The 17227-nt window shown below is 43.6% G+C and overlaps 1 protein-coding gene across 1 annotated transcript in view; it reads right to left on the reverse strand.

The window, feature by feature from the left end:
• Positions 1-17227, reverse strand: part of dnaaf9 (dynein axonemal assembly factor 9) — a 253262-nt gene that overhangs the window by 206295 nt on the left and 29740 nt on the right. Inside the window, exons 3-5 of the mRNA XM_048602079.1 lie at positions 8415-8534; positions 4285-4409; positions 2682-2778 (exon numbers count right to left, since the gene is read on the reverse strand). Of these exons, the coding sequence (XP_048458036.1) occupies positions 2682-2778; positions 4285-4409; positions 8415-8534 (342 nt within the window). The remainder of the gene's footprint in view (positions 1-2681; positions 2779-4284; positions 4410-8414; positions 8535-17227) is intronic.

Below are 17227 nucleotides of genomic sequence, written 5' to 3' on the forward strand. Positions count from 1 at the left end.
AGTTGGTTGTTGCGAACCGAGCGTAGGTGTTCCGCAAAGCGGTCCCCAAGCATCCGCTTGGTTTCCCCGATGTAGAGGAGGCCACAACGGGAACAGCGGATACAGTATACCACATTAGCAGATGTGCAGGTGAACATCTGCTTGATGTGGAAAGTCTTCTTAGGGCCTGGGATGGGGGGTGAGGGGAGAGGTGTAGGGGCAGGTGTAGCACTTGCTCCGGTTGCAGGGAAAAAAGTGCCGGGGGTGGTGGGACTTGTGGGGAGTGTGGAGCTGACAAGGGATTCACGGAGAGAGTGGTCCCTCTGGAAGGCAGATAAGGGTGGGCAGGGAAAAAATGTCTTTGGTGGTGGGGTCAGATTGCAGATGGCGGAAGTGTTGGAGGATGATGTGTTGGATCTGGAGGTTGGTGGGGTGGTACGTGAGAACGAGGGGGATTCTGTTTTGGTTGTTATTGCGGGGAGGGGTGTGAGGGATGAGTTGCGGGAAATGCGAGAGACACGGTAAAGGGCGTTTTCGACCAATGTGGAGGGGAAGTTGCGGTCCTTGAAAAACGAGGAAATCTGGGATCTCCGGGAGTGGAATGCCTCATCTCGGGAGCAGATGCAGCGGAGGCGAAGGAATTGGGAATAGGGGATGGGCTTTTTGCAGGAAAGTAGGCGAGAGGAGGTGTATTCAAGGTAGCTGTGGGAGTCGGTAGGCTTGAAATGGATAATCGGTTTCCAGGTGGTTGCCAGAGATGGAAACAGAGGGGTCCAGGAAGGAGAGAGAGTGTTATCGGAGATGGTCCAGGTGAATTTAAGGTTGGCGTGGAAGGTGTTAGTGAAGTGGATGAACCGTTCAAACTCTTTGTGGGAGCACGAGGCGGTGCCGATACAGTCATCGATGTAACGGAGGAAGAGGTGGGGGATAGTGCCAGTTTAGCTTCGGAAGAGGAATTGTTCCACGTATCCTACAAAGAGGGAGGCATAGCTTGGGCCCATGCAGGTACCCATGGCCACCCGCTTTGTCTGTAGGAAGTGGGAGGAATTGAAGGAGAAGTTGTTAAGGGTGAGGACGAGTTCAGCTAAGCGGAGGAGGGTGTCAGTGGAGGGGGACCGGTTCGGCCTGCAGGACAGGAAGAAGCAGAGGGCCTTTAGGCCATCTGCATGGGGAATGCAACAGTATAGGGAATGGACGTAAAGAGGTGGTGTTGGGGACGAGGGAATCTGAAGTTTTGCAGGAGGTGGAGGGCGTGGGTGGTGTCACGGGCCTAGGTGGGGAGTTCCTGGACCAAAGGGGAGAAAATGGAGTTGAGATAAGTGGAGACGAGTTCGGTGGGGCAGGAGCAGGCGGAAACAATGGGTCGACCAGGGCAGTCAGGTTTGTGGATTTTGGGAAGGAGATAGAAACGGGTGGTGCGGGGTTAGGGAACTATGAGGTTGGAGGCTGTGAGTGGGAGGTCACCTGAAGTAATGAGGTTGTGGATGGTTTGGAAGATGATGTTTTGGTGGTCAGTGGTGGGGTCATGATCAAGGAGGCGGTAGGAGGAGGTGTCAAACAGCTGGCATCTGGTCTCGGCGATGTAGAGGTCAGTGCGCCATACTACAACTGTGCCTCCCTAACTTGTCCATCCTTCCTCCCGCCTATCCACTCCTCCCACCTCAAGCCCCACCCCTATCTCCGACCTACTAGCCTCATCCCACCTCCTTGACTTGTCCATCCTCCATGGACCAACCTATCCCCACCCTAACTCCCCGCCTACACTCACCTTTACTGGCTCCACCCCCGCCTCTTTGACCGGTCTGTCTCCTCGCCACTATCTGCTCCTCTATCCATCTTCTATCCGCCTCCCCCTCTCTCCCTATTTATTTCAGAATCCCCTTCCCCTCCCCCATTTCTGAAGAAGGGTCTCGACCCGAAACGTCAGCTTTCCTACTCCTCTGATGCTGCTTGGCCTGCTGTGTTCATCCAGCTCTACACCTTGTTATCTCAGATTCTCCAGCATTGGCAGTTCCTACTATCTCGGAGAACAAATTATTACCTCAGAGGATCATGAAAATGTGGAATTCACTACACCAGACTGCAGTGAATGCTGGGACATTGAATAAATTTTAGTTCGCAACATGTTAAAGGATTTTGGGAGATCAGGCAGAAAAATGAAGTTGAGGCAGAGATGAGATCAGCCATGATCAAAGTGCAGAGTAGGCTCAAGTGACACTAGTTCGTACGTTCAACTTGAAATTCTCACATATACATCAATACATTAAAGTATGAAGTAGCAACAAAGCAATCTGACTGTTTCATGGGAACATCAAAACTATACAAATTTAAAGATAATCATTTGGATCAAGAGAAAGTGAAGTTCAGCAAAACAAATTAAAAATCTGAACTGAGGGAAAGGAAGCATTCATCAAAATTCATCCAGAATTCCAAACGGGTCAGATTTACAACAGTCTCTTGACTAACAGTAGAGATGGAATATGTACAAGCTAAAACCTAAAGAAAGCTAAAAACAATTTGTTCAAACCCCTAGCCTAAACATGTTTGCTCAAAGCATTTTATTTAGCAGGGTAGCAAAAAAAGGACTTGAAAAGATCAAGAGTAATAAAATAGACTAAAAAGAGAAATGCTTGTGCGGCTTGCTTAATTGTTTCTAATTTTGTACTATGTTCATAGCATTGGAAAATAAACTTGGTCTTTACCCTGAAAGCTATATGGAACTCTAATGCGGTAACAATCTCGCACCATATCGACAAAGCTGGTAATTTTGAACTCCTCTGCTGCTTCTTCATCTTCATACTAAGGAAGTAAATTTAAGCTCAATCAATTGCAAAGTACAAAATCTTTTCAATACAAAAGACATTGCGGGTTACATGAACAAGTTGATGGAACTTCCAAACCAGCGACCATCATAACTTAAAGTAACATATGACTTTCTGATTTTTGGCTTTTTTCTCGGAATTTGAATTGTTATAAAATTACACATTTTGCACACCTTTCATTGCAAAGAACAGAGAAAAGGTTTCCACAATGTACAACAATTACACTTTAGTTGAAGAGTATTGAAGGGTGCTCTGACTAGTAAATGCTCATATTTCATCTTTCTAAAAAAGTGTGATTATTTCAATTTACCAGTAACAGTAACAGAGTGATCTATGAGCATATTGATAAAATCTGAATTACTGCATTTGAAGCTCGCTGTTCTTTTGATGAAAAGCCATGTTCTATTGTTGCAGGTTGTTAATAAAATCCAGTAACTAGCCCAGAAACAAAAACCTAGCCAATAAAGAATATTTAAAAAACAGAAAATTTAAATCTGAAGTGTTCAAACCAGTTGAGTGGATTTGGAAATGTTTTCTTTAATCTGTGACGGGTATTTCATCAGTGGTTATAGAAATATTATATTCAGAACTGTTTGATATTTACCAGAGGTTAGCTTAATATTTCCGCTAACTCCTCGGGGCAGATATATTTTGAATCATCTTGTTCAGCGTTGTTATGACACATCTCCGGAGCAGATGAAACTTGAACCGGGGCCTCCTGGCTCAGAGATAGGGACACTACCACCGTGCCATAACATGACAAAAGCATTCTCACCTTTGCTGGATATCTGTTCCTACAACCCAAACTCATCTCCACACCTTCATTTTCTTCTAAAACCCTCTCACTCCCAACTCCGATCTATTTTATACGTATCTTCACAGGGGAAGTACACTTATTACTATCCTCATTCAAGAGCTCTCGTCTCACTTCTTTCCAGTTGCCACTTACCAGTAGGAAGGGCAAAAACCAGGGTGGTGTAATGCAGTGTTAGAGGAGATGACCCAAATTAAGACAACAGCAAGGGAGTACAGTACCTATAATGTGTAAGCAACAAACTTACAAATTTTGTATAATTTTTTGTACATATATTCTGGACGGAGCAAAAATATACAGTTGGATTTTAATGTTATTTGTCCTCTTCCAGTTAGATTTCCAGATCAATCACAAAAAACAATTGCTACATGAGAATACATTGATGAACCTTACATACTTGCTCAGCGAAAATATTACGGTATCTAACAAATTTACTACTTAAAAACAGAAATTGCTGGATAAACTCAGCAGGTCTGGCAACATCTACGGAGAGAAAGCAGAGTTAACATTTCAGGTCCAGTGACCTTTCTTCAGAACTTTCTGGACCCAAAACATTAACTCTGCTTCTCTCCTCAGATGCTCCTGGACCTTGAGTTTAACCAGTAATTTGTTTTGTTTCAGATTTCCAGCACCCGCAATACTTGGTTTTGCTTTAGCTTGACAACTTACTTCTTTTTCAGTCAAACAGTGCAAGTGTAGGTTTCTCCAGTATGCTACATAAGGCAGAAGATAGTTATAGTTCACAGGGTTGCAGTACAAATGAACGCTCTCTGGCTTGATTAACAGTATAACATCTGAAATAGAAAAAGGATAGAATAACAACTTGTTACATTATCAGCATTTCATTTGGGACTACCAAAAAAAGACCATGATCAGCTGACATTTAGCAACCGTCAAAAGTTAACAACCATTTCGTAAACCTCTACTGGCAAGTACATGGGATTGAATGAGCTTCCAGGTATACAAATATAAATAAAAGCTTGGTATGGTGTAGCACGAGAAATCAGAGAAACCAATCTTTTTTGTAATAATTCTAAAGAATGATGTTTATTTCTGTAAAAAGACATTTTGCTATTCATTTCTGTTTTGCACTCATCAGGACAAGTGGCAAGAATACAAATTCAGATAAAGAAAACTAACATTTGTACGAGATGAGGCAGTAGTGCTGATTGGCTGGCACGCACATTCTGAACTGCATGTATTGGAAGCGACATACATTAATAAACACTGCCCTCTTCTTTGCAGACAGAAAGACAACATACATACACGGCACCTGTTTCTCAACAGCCCACCAAGACAGCTAACAGCATTCCTTGCTTGATTTCTCATGGCAATGCCTCGACTAGAGTAAACCTACCTAGTTTAAAATGTAAACAAAGGGGATCCTCTTGTGGCCCAGTCACAGTGTCCCCACCCTTGGACCATGATGCCGGGTTCAAGTCTCACCCCCTCCAGAGGTGTACAACAACATCTCTGAACAGGTTGACTAGAAAAATAGGGGAAAAACTAAAAAAAAAACAAAATTGTAAACAAAAGCTGGCAGTTAATTGTCAATCAGCATTAGTTAGTGCATTCTCCATGACAACATTTCTACCAATCAGAGCCCCTTTGCCACTCAAATCAGCACTCTTCTCATGTAGTATAACTGTTCGGGCTAGGGGTTCCTCGTGATGCAGCAGTAATGTCCCTACCTCTGAGCCAGGAAGCCTGCGTTCAAGTCCCACTTGTTCCACAAGTGTGTAATAACATTTCTGAATAGGTTTATTAAAAGTAACTACAGCATAAATGTCATTTCTCCCCTGGAACTGATTTCTTGCTAAGTGTGCAAAATGAAAGCTTTGACAAAATCTCTTTTTTTCAACAATGCTCAAGTCCACCGGACAAGCATTAATAATTATGTTATAACATGAAGCATATATTACAACTATATCTTTAGTTATCAAATACGGTAACATTGGATGACGACTTCAAAGGCTGGCAGATAGCAGTAAATGACAGTGATCTTGTGAAGTAGAAACACTAGATCACAAAACAGTCTCAGGGAAATATCATGTTAGCACAGAGATATTAACAATCGGGAGTCATTGAATTACTAGATACTCCTGACGTCAAATGAGGAGAATACAGAGAAACGCAGCAGGTCTAGCACCCTTTGTGAAGAGCAATAGAGCTAACATTTCAAGTCTGGTATGACTTCTTCAGGGCTCCAGTTCTGCCAGATGTTCCGTGTTTGTTACAAATTTTCAATACCTGCAGTATTTTGATTTACTCCTGTTGTCAAATTTGGATCAGGAGTTGTCCGATTAAATTTCTACTGGAATAATCTTAATTAAACACAACAAGCACAGATATTTGAAAAATTTAAAACACATTTTGTACTATGAACCAATTCTTTTGCAGAGTTCAAAAATCTAAGGTCACATCACAGCAGAGAAACTTGTCAAATTGAGTTGAAGAACACAGTTGCCAGATTTAAGCAAAATAGAACCTTGTTAACTTCTTAACTTTGCAGCAGCTACAGAAGATGAAGAGAAAGGCTTCCCAATATCACATTTAATTGTATGTTTCAACTTTCATGATTGAAATTGGAAAGAACGGGAACTTCAATGGATAGTGCAGTGTCCCAGCATCTAAGTTGCTCTGAGTCTTCCTCCATCACAAAATCAAAATTGATGCCTGTACAGCATTCAGCTCACAATTCCTCAAATAAAGAAAGAAATCTGGGTCCACATGCAGCAAGACCTAGACAACATCAAGACTTGGCATCGTAAGTAGAATTATTATTTTGAATACAGTCCCAGGCTCTAACAAACAAGTACCTCCCAATAACTTTAATCACAATATTCATATCAATTCCTTCACCATAATGACCAAAGGGATTTCCATAAGCAGAAGCTCTACTAGACAAGCCGCATATACTACAGCAGATGACAGGCCGAGAACCCTGACAACATGTGACTCAGTCCTGACTCTCCAAGACCTCTCCACTATTTACAAGGTGCAAATTAGTTCTGTGATAAATACCATCCACTACCTTAAACGGTAAGGGTCAGCCGCAACAACACTCGAGCAATTCAAGTGCCCAGGACAAAATAGGCCACCTCGTCAGCTGCCCAGCCAATGCCTCAAATATCCAATCTCTTAACTTTGATGCATTATAGCTTCAATGTACAATACACTGCAAGTATGCACTGCAAAACCTTAAGAATTTTTCTACCATCTGTACCAGCAAGAGAGAAGGCTGCAAGCACTCAGGAACACTAACTTTCATCATAGGGTTATAATTTTCTAAGTCCCTGGAGTCACACATAGGTCAGACCATGTAGAAAAGGCAGTTTCCTTCCCTAAACGGTATCAGTGAACCAGGTAGGTTTTCTCTGGACAATTGATAATGAATTCACAGTCATGATTAGACTCTTAATTCCAGATATTTATTGAATTCAAATTCCACCGTCTGCCATGGCAGGATTCAAACCCAGGTCCCCAGGACATTACCAGAGTCTCGAGGTTAACAGTTCAGCCACAACACCACCAGGCCATGGCCTCCCAATGCACCAGTACTCTACCCAACTTCACAACACTTGTCAAAAACCTTTCCAAAGTCCAGATACACAACATCTACTGATTCATCTTTGTCCATGCTACTGGTGACATCCTCAAATGATTCCAGAAGATTTGTCAAGCATTTACCTTTAGTGAATCCATGTTGACTTGGACCAGCTCAGTCACCACTTGCCAAATGCTCAGTCATTACATCCTTAATAATTAACTCCAACATTGTCCCCACCGCTGACATCAGGCTAAGCAGTCTACAATTCCCCATTTTCTCTCTCGCTCCATTTTTAAAATGGAATTTTCATGCGCTCAGTGCAACTAAAGCCAGCTCCAGCCCAGCACACGTTCAAAATGTGTCATAGTTTAGTGGTTTCAGATGCTATTCTTCCAGGGCTAGATGTTGATGCTGATGCAGGGCAATCTTCTCTTCTGCATCTCTCCTTAAAAAAAAAAAGCACAAGGCTGAGATTGACATATTCCTGTCACTTGCAACACAGACGAAACACCTTCCGGCCCTGGTATCAATCTTCGGTTTAGCTTCTGCCTTCAAACAGCTGCAAGAAAACGCAATTGTCTGCAACAATGTCCTTTCAGTTTTTTTTCTTTTACCATCCAAGAGCATGAGCCAGATACAAACTTTAACAATTCAACTGAAAAACAGAATTCGGAGTACTAGGCACCTCACTGTTGTCTGCCAGAGTTGGTGCCATTTAATCCAAACCTCAGTGTGACTCTGACATGCCAGCAATCAACAATAAGATCCTGCACAAAGACAACAATATAGAGAGAGAGACGGTGGGAGCTGATAAGTTGATTTACCTCAAGCACTACCAAATCCTCCTATATTTGTGTTATATTAGATCCAAACTGTTCACTTTTGGGACCAGGATTTAAATTCAGCCCATCAAACCCATGAAGTTGGTGTCAATTGCCTGCAAGGATGCTAAAATGAGTCTTAAGAGCTTTCAGCCATTCCAAAAACACACTCCTGAATAGAAATCTTAAACTAAGAACGCTCAAACATGGCTCTTCTTCACTTATCATCCAGAACGAGTAACGAAATACCAAATTGGGTACACAAAGTGGAAAGTTTTCTAAACTAATAGACATGCTGTACCTACAATTATCGCACCTAAATCACAATATTCACAAAAATATACATCAAAAATGCAAAAAGAATGCCTTGAGAGTTCAATTATTCAGTCATTTGCTCTGTGAAATTGGATTAAAGATTACATAGTTACCATCAAGCACTTCTTCCGGCAAGTCAGTCACATCAGAATCAATGTTTGTCAGGTTATACAGGTCAAAGAGCAGATAATTTGCCAATTCTCTGCACCCCTCATTATATCTGCTATCAATACCTATAAAAGAAAAGTAGTAAGTTAGAAACCAGGTGAAGTAAACATGTCAAACAATTTCCATGTCAGAAATGTAATGCAATATGGGGAACACTGTTTTACTATACATTAATAACATGGAATGGGGTACAAAATAACTAATTTTCAAAAGTTTGCTAATGAGAGAGCTTGGACTAACAACAGATCTCAGAACGTGAAAGACTAACTGGGGAAACAGTCAAACACATGCAGATGTAATTTAAGGTGAAAAGTGTCAAGTAATGTATTTTTGAAGGAATAACAAGGAGATGCAAACAACATGATGTTATCTGAAAGGAGATGGCTTGCAAAATCAGACATACGAATCTTGGATGGTGGTAAAACTGAAAGACCCTTAAAAAATGTTGTTAGAAATACTCAGCAGGTCAAGCAGCATCTCGGAAGATGAAATCAGAGCTTCAGCTTATTGGTCGGTCAGAACTCCTGATTAGAATTTCCTGTCAATTACTGCTGGAGCTCAAAACAATGTGGCAGAAAGGATTACTGAAGCAAAGACTAAAGAATCCTTCAAGAAAGGACAAAATTCAGTTCATTTTGGATGGTTTCCAACATGGACACAAGGGGGTGAACACCTTAAAATTCTAATCTGAATTTCCATGGAAAAGAAAAAAGTTCTCTGGTACAGGCATAGAACGAAGCAATATTACAGATACTCTGTCTGACCTATTTGCTGCAATTCTCCCTCACTCCTTCCCTTCCCTCCCACAAGTTTCGACCCAATCACCCTCTGTATGCAAACGATCATAATCCATCATTTCCGCCACCAGACACATCAAATCTATGTTGGGGTGGTGTTGGGCCTAACCCATTGCCTTCCCACCTGCTCCCAATCCAGATCCATACTCCAGGAGGTGGAAAAGGCACAAGCTAGCCCGCCCACCAACCTTCATATGTATCAGACCATTAAGTGGCCAATTATTGCTGACTTGAGGCGCACAATCCTTCAACACTGCCGTAATGTGTTGGACAGTGGAGGGTAGTCAAACGGTCACTTTACACCCAAGTTGGTCAAAAGGCAGAAAGGGGGCTACATTCTTTGCCTGGTCAGATTTGAGAGAGACAAAGCCTGCACTCAACATAGAACATAGAACATTACAGCGCAGTACAGGGCCTTCGGCCCTCGATGTTGCGCCGACCTGTGAAACCAACCTGAAGCCCATCTAACCTACACTATTCCATTATCATCCATATGTTTATCCAACGACCATTTAAATGCCCTTAAAGTTGGCGAGTCTACTACATTTGCAGGCAGGGCATTCCACGCCCTTACTACTCTCCGAGTAAAGAACCTACCTCTGACAGCTGCTCTCCTCCAAAGCTGTACCATTTTGTGCCTCCCCACCTGACCTTAAGAGAGACAGAACTGACTGGCCTCCAACATTGACGATACTTCAACCCAATTAAGTGTTCTGGCACTGCTGAGACTGCAAGAGCAGCTAGCCAATCAGATTTGGTGCTCAAGGACAGAAGCCTCACCTTCAGCTTGTTAAGGCCACCTACAGCATGTCATTCTTGCAGAGCAGTATTGCATGCTAAATTTCAAGTGCTGTTCAAACCACATGGAAAACAGCTGAGATTAAACTAACATTTCATCTAGAGACAATGAAAACAAGCAACAAGCCTCCTGGGAAGGTGGTGCAAAAAGGTACTCATCTATTTTTATTTACACCTTTATGAGAATGTTCACGTTGGAGATGGAACCTCATCTAAAAGTAGCAAGCCTAGAAACATAATTTTCACTGGTGAACCAAAAGCAAACTTGTATTTCAAGTTGCTCCTTTTTACAGAGAGAACAGATGAAATCAAGGATGCAGCACTTAAAGGCTGAGTATTTTATCTTGCTCAGCGAAAGGAAAAAAAGAACTTCATGAGAAAACTGACGAACACAAATCCTCAACCGACGAAGAATTCAAAGGAAAACGGCAACATACACGATCAGTAGTAGCCAAAAACATCAACTAAACATCCATTATCCCATGTTAAATGTTCTTGGTATTCAGGGTTGAAATTTTAACTGCATATTACATGTGACCGAGGATACAGGGGTGGAACGGAGGAGAGGGAGACGGGGAAGAGAAAGAGAATCACACAGGCCGTATTCTTGATGTTGTGCAATTCCCAAAAATATAACTGGAACATAAAGCTGGTCTCAGCAATGCAATCATGAATCTATCAATTATTGATTGTCATAAAAAGCCACTTTGTTGACTGGTCTCCATTTAGGGAAGGTTTAGTTTGCCTTAAATGTGACTCCTGACCGCCTCTAAAAGTGGATCATTTCTTGTGAAATGAAATGCGAGTTTTCTGTGCATGCTTGCATTCCATGAAAGAATACAAAAGAGAAATGAACGCATAGCAATGAATTCCCAACTGAATCGGAAAATCTCTCCTACAGCAAAGAAACAAAATACTATAGCAGAGGAGGTGTACATGCAAGCCCAATTTGCAATTGTGACAGAAACAAATAGGAACTTCAAATCAGTCTCCAAGAAACCTGGCAAACTGCCAAAAATGAAGCCATAAACAAGCAAGCTTACAGGTCACATCAGAACAATGCAAACCAACAGTCAAGCAATAAATTCAAACAGAAGTTTTAATGTGGCCTCAAGGAAATTAAAAACGCACTGAGATGATTTTAATAAAATGGAATTTTAGCTAGAGGCAGAGAAACCCAATATATGAAAAAAAAGGATAGTTACTGCAAATTAGGTATGTACATCACAGAATACAAGTCAATCTTTGAAACCAAGGAAAGTCCTTCGAAAAATAAAGATAGACTTGTACGCCAAGCGAGCAACAAACAAGCCGTCCAAATATTCCGATTCATCTCTATTGAAAAACTGCACACTGACCATAAGATGTATGAGCAGAAATAGGCCTTTAAGTCCATCAAGTCTGCTCCACCATTCAATGACATCATGGCTCATCTGGTAATCCTCAGCCACACTTCGCTGCCTTTTCCCAACAACCCTTGATTCCATTGGTGAGTAAAATTGTGTCCATCCCAGCTGTAAATGTACTTAATGACGCAGCCTCAACAGCCCTCTGCTGTAAACAATTCCACAAATTCATTACCCTCAGGAGAACAAATCTCATCAGTTTCAATATGGTAACCCATTATTCAGATTATGCCCTTATGGTCCGAGACTCACCGACAACAGCAAACAACACTGCCACATCGACCCTGTTCAAGCCCCCTAAAAACATTAAGGTCATCCTTCGCTGTTCTAAACTCCAATGTAACAGGCCCACCGACAAGATACAGTCCCAACTTACACAATCCTCATCAGAAAATCTACCCATACCCCAGAACCAAAACAGCGAACCTTCTCTGGATTGCCTCTACAACCACTATATCTACTTATTTCTACTTCTTCTAGGGGAATAAACAGCTCAGAGTCATGGGTGCCAAGTCAATTGGCTCAAGTAGCATGATAAAATTATGATGCAAGCATCCTAGACAAAACGCATCTTCGGAAAGTGTCACGGCTGCTCAAGCTTGAGCTCTGAACTAAAGCAGCAGCTCAAGTACTGTTGTTCATTCAAGAGGCAGAGGATTACATGGACAGCATATATACAGAAGTGGTCACACTGCAGATTGGATGAGCACAAGCAGAGGGGGAATGTATAACTACCAGACAGGTAGTGCAGGAGTCTCCTCAGTCTATGCTTGACAATCAATATTCCATTTTGGAAACTAGAGAAGGCAATAGCTCCCCAGGGAAATGCGGCCACAGAGAGGTTAGTGGGCATCTCAGCTGCACAGGAGGGGAGAAAGAAGAATGGAAGAGGAATAGCAATAGGGAGCTTCAAAGTCAGAGAATCAGACAAGCTTTTCTGCAGCAGGAAACGTGAATCCAGGATGGTATGTTACTTCCCTGATGCTGGTGTTAAGGATAACAAGAAACAACTGCAGGACATCCTTTGGGGCAGCAGGATCATCCAGAATTCATGAGCCACATTGGACCAACAACAAAGGTAAGAACAGGGATGAGGTCACAACAGCAGATTTCAATGGGTTAGGAAGGAAATTCAAAAGCAGGTCATCAAAGAGCAGTAGTGACAGGATTAGTCCCAATGCCATGTGCTAATAAGAATTAGAACAGAAAGATTAAACAATTGAACATGAGGCTGGAGAACTGATTTTGGAGGCACTGGGAGCAGTTCTGGGACAGGTAGGACCTGTGGCAGCTGGACAGGTTATATTTTAGCAGGACTGGGACTCACTCTTGCAGGGAGCTAGAAACGTAGAAAAGATACCAGTAGGAGGAAATCATGCACCTGCTCTGCCATTCTTCACAAATCATAGCTGATCATCTAACTCAATAGCCTAATTCTACTTTCTCCCCATAACCTTAGATCCCATTCGCCCCAAGTGCTGTATCTAGACGCCTCTTGAATACATTCAATATTTTGGCATCAACTACTTCCTGTGGTAATGAATTCCACAGGCTCAGCACTCTTTGGGTGAAGAAATGCCTCCTCATCTCTGTCCTAAATCGTCTACCCCAAAACCTCAAGGCTGTGACCCCTGTTCTGGACACACCCACCATCAGGAACATCCTCCCTGCATCTACACTGTACAGGCCTGTTAGAATTTTAAGTCCCGATGAAATCCCCCTTCATTTGCCTGAACTCTAGCAAAAACAATCCCAACCTAGCCAATCTTTCCTCATATGTTAGTCCCGTCATTCCCGGAATCAGCCTGGTAAACATTCCCTGCACTCCCTCGAGAGCAAGAGCATCCTTCCTCGGAAAAGGAGACCCAAACTGCACACAATATTCCAGGTATGGCATCACCAAGGTCCTGTACAACTGCAACAACACATCCCTGCTCCTGTACTCGAAATCTCTCGCAGTGAAGGCCAACATACCTTTTGCCTTCTTCACTGCCTGCTGCGCCTGCGTGCTTACCTTCAGCAACTGGTGTACAAGGACACCCAAGTCCCGCTGCACACTCCCCTCTCCCAATTTACAGCTATCCAGGTAGTAGTCTGCCACCTTGTTTTTGCTTCCAAAGTGAATAACCTCACATTTATCCAAATTATACTGCATCTACCATTGATTTGCCCACTCACCCAATCTGTTGAGACTATACTGAAGGATCTCTGCATCCTCGCCACAGTTCACCCTCAAACCAACTTGATATCATCTGTAAACTTGGAGATGTTACACTTTGTTCCCTCATCCAAATCATTAACATATATTGAGAATCGCTGGGGTTCCAGCAACGATCCCTGTGGCACCCCACTAGTTACTGCCTGCCAATTTAAAAAGGACCCATTAATTCCTTCTGTTTTCTCTCTGCCAACCAGTTTCCTATCCATCTCACTACACTTTACCCAGTCCCATGCACTGTAATCTTGCATGTTAATCTCTTGTGGGACTTTGTCAAATGCTTTCTGGAAGTCCAAATATACTACATCAACTGGTTCCCCCTTGTCAACTCCACTAATTACATCCTCATAGAATTCCAACAGATTGGTCAAGCATGATTTCCCCTTCATAAATCCATGCTGACTGTCTGATCCTGCCACTGCTTTCTAAATGCTCTGCTATAAAATCCTAGACAATGGATTTGAGAATTTTCCCCACAGCCGATATTAGGCTCACCGGTCTATAACTCCGTTTTCTCTCTACCTCCCTTTTTGAATATTGAAGTGATATTAGCCAATCTACAGGGGCTGTTCCAGAGTCTACAGAATCCTGTAAAATGACCCCCAAGGCATCCACTACTTCTGGAGCGACTTCCTCAAGTAATCTGGGATGTAGATTATCAGGCCCTGGGGATTTATCGGCCTTCAATCCCAACAATTTTTCCAGCACCATTTCTCTACTAATATTTGCCAGCACTGTTGGTGTTGGTTTAAATTAGCCCAACAGGTATTACTGGAAAAGCTCAGCAGGTCTGGCAGTATCCGTGGAGAGAAATCAGAGTTAACGTTTCGGGTCAAGTGACACTTCCTCACAACGGATGGTAGCTCGGAAAGTGTCAATTTATATGCAGAAGATAGGGTGGGGGAGGGGGATAAGTAGAAAATGATCGGGAGGGATAGAGCCCAAAAAGAGAGAAGAGCAGTTCGACAGACAAAGGAGTGGATAATGATCTGGCTAGGATGGTGATTAGTCATTCATGGAGACTGTCAGTGGCTCACAATAGGTGGTGTGCAAAGCAGACTGTGATAACAAGACCTGGTTTGTGGGGGTTCAGTTAAGGACATAGGAGACTTCAAGCCCTAACGTTACTGGACTTAATACTAAGTCCACAAGGCTGCAGGGTACCCAAGCAAAGGACCCGGTCAGGGAGATAGGAACCCAAGGGCAAACCCAAATTGGAAGGAAGAAAGGTTGGTGACCGGAAGTGGAAAAGATGTTAGGGAAAATAGACAACAGGAGAAACTAAGCATAGCATCAGGAAAGCCTCAAGTATGGAAAGATGTCATAAAGACAAAGTCAAGGACACACTATTTGACTGCATGTAGTATTATCAGCAAGATAGATAACCTAAAAAAGAACAAATGCAGGGAAATAGTTATGATATAATTGCCATTACAGAAACATGACTGCCGAGCAAACCAGGGCTGGGTATCGTGAGCACCACAATTTAGAAAGGATACGTTGGCCTTGGGCTTACTACAACATCAGCTTACGAGAATGATACCTGGACTTCAGAGGTTAAGTTAGGAGAAAGGCTTACACAAATTAGGCCTGTTTTCTCCAGAATTTACAAGACTAAAAGGTGATCTGATCAAAGTTTGCAGGATATTAACAAGAAAAAACAGGGCAGATAAAGTATTTCCACTAGCTCACGATTTTGAAACCATGGGGCACAGTCAAGAAATTGGGGCCAAACGTTTCAGGGGAGATGTAAGAAAACACTTGTACACACTAAGGTCGGTACCTGTTTGCAAGTCTCTTCCACAAATGACAGTGGATACAGAATAATTTTAAATCTCAGCTAGATCAATTTCTGTTAAGCAAAGGGTATTAAGGGATGTGGGCGAAGGCAGAGTACAAATCAATCATGCTCTCACCAAACGTTTGAAGAGGTTTAAGAGGCTAAATGGCCTACTCCTGTTCCTATAATTATTGAAGGATATTCAACATTTAGGAACGAAAAGGAGATGGAAACGTGATGATAAAGGATGTTGTCAGTACATTAGTAAGAACAACGTGCAGAATCTTATTCGGGAAAGTAAGAAACAGCAAAGGGGGCAGGCATTGGCTGAAATAACAAGGTGTAGAGCTGGATGAACACAGCAGGCCAAGCAGCATCAGAGGAGCAGGAAAGCTGACATTTCGGGCCTAGACCCTTCTTCAGAAATGGGGGAGGGGAAAGGGGTTCTGAAATAAATAGGGAGAGAGGGGGAGGCGGATAGAAGATGGATAGAGGAGAAGATAGGTGGAGAGGAAACAGACAGGTCAAAGAGGCGGGGATGGAGCCAGTAAAGGTGAGTGTAGGTGGGGAGGTAGGGAGGAGATAGGTCAGTCCAGGGAGGACGGACAGGTCAAGGGGGCGGGATGAGGTTAGTAGGTAGGAAATGGGGATGCGGCTTGAGGTGGGAGGAGGGGATAGGTGGGAGGAAGGGCAGGTTAGGGAGGCAGGGACGAGCTAGGCTGGTTTTGGGATGCGGTAGGGGGAGGGGAGATTTTGAAGCTTGTGAAATCCACATCGATACCATTGGGCTGCAGGGTTCCCAAGCGGAATACGAGTTGCTGTTCCTGCAACCTTCGGGTGGCATCGTTGTGGCACTGCAGGAGGCCCAGGATGGACATGTCCTCTGAGGAATGGGAGGGGGAGTTGAAATGGTTCGCGACTGGGAGGTGCAGTTGTTTATTGCGAACCGAGCGTAGGTGTTCTGCAAAGCGGTCCCCAAGCCTCCGCTTGGTTTCCCCGATGTAGAGGAGGCCACAATGGGAACAGCGGATGCAGTATACCACATTAGCAGATGTGCAGGTGAACATCTGCTTGATGTGGAAAGTCTTCTTGGGGCCTGCGATGGGGGTGAGGGGGGAGGTGTGGGAGGAGGTGTGGGGGCAGGTGTAGCACTTCTTGCGGTTGCAGGGAAAAGTGCCGGGTGTGGTGGGCTGGAGGGGAGTGTGGAGCAGACAAGGGAGTCACGGAGAGAGTGGTCCCTCCTGAAAGCAGATAAGGGTGGGAAGGGAAAAATGTCTTTGGTGGTGGGGTCGGATTGCAGATGGCGGAAGTGTCGGAGGATGATGCGTTGGATTCGGAGGTTGGTGGGGTGGTACATGAGGACGAGGGGGATTCTTTTTTGGTTGTTGTTGCTGGGACGGGATGTGAGGGATGAGTTGCCTGGACCTCTCTGTCTCCATCTTGGGCAACCACCTGGAAACCGATATCCATTTCAAGCCCACCAACTCCCACAGCTACCTAGAATACACCTCCTCCCACCCACCTTCCTGCAAAAACACCATCCCCATTCCCAATTCCTTCGCCTTCGCCGCATCTGCTCCCAGGATGAGGCATTCCACTCCCGTACATCTCAGATGTCCTCGTTTTTTTAAAGACCGCAACTTCCCCCCCTCAGTGGTCAAGAACGCCCTCCACCGTGTCTCCCGCATTTCCTGCAACTCATCCCTCACACCCCGTCCCCGCAATAACAACCAAAAAAAGAATCCCCCTCCTACCACCC

Source organism: Rhincodon typus, chromosome 1 (assembly GCF_021869965.1).
Source record: "Rhincodon typus isolate 14 chromosome 1, sRhiTyp1.1, whole genome shotgun sequence".
NCBI lineage: Eukaryota > Metazoa > Chordata > Chondrichthyes > Orectolobiformes > Rhincodontidae > Rhincodon > Rhincodon typus.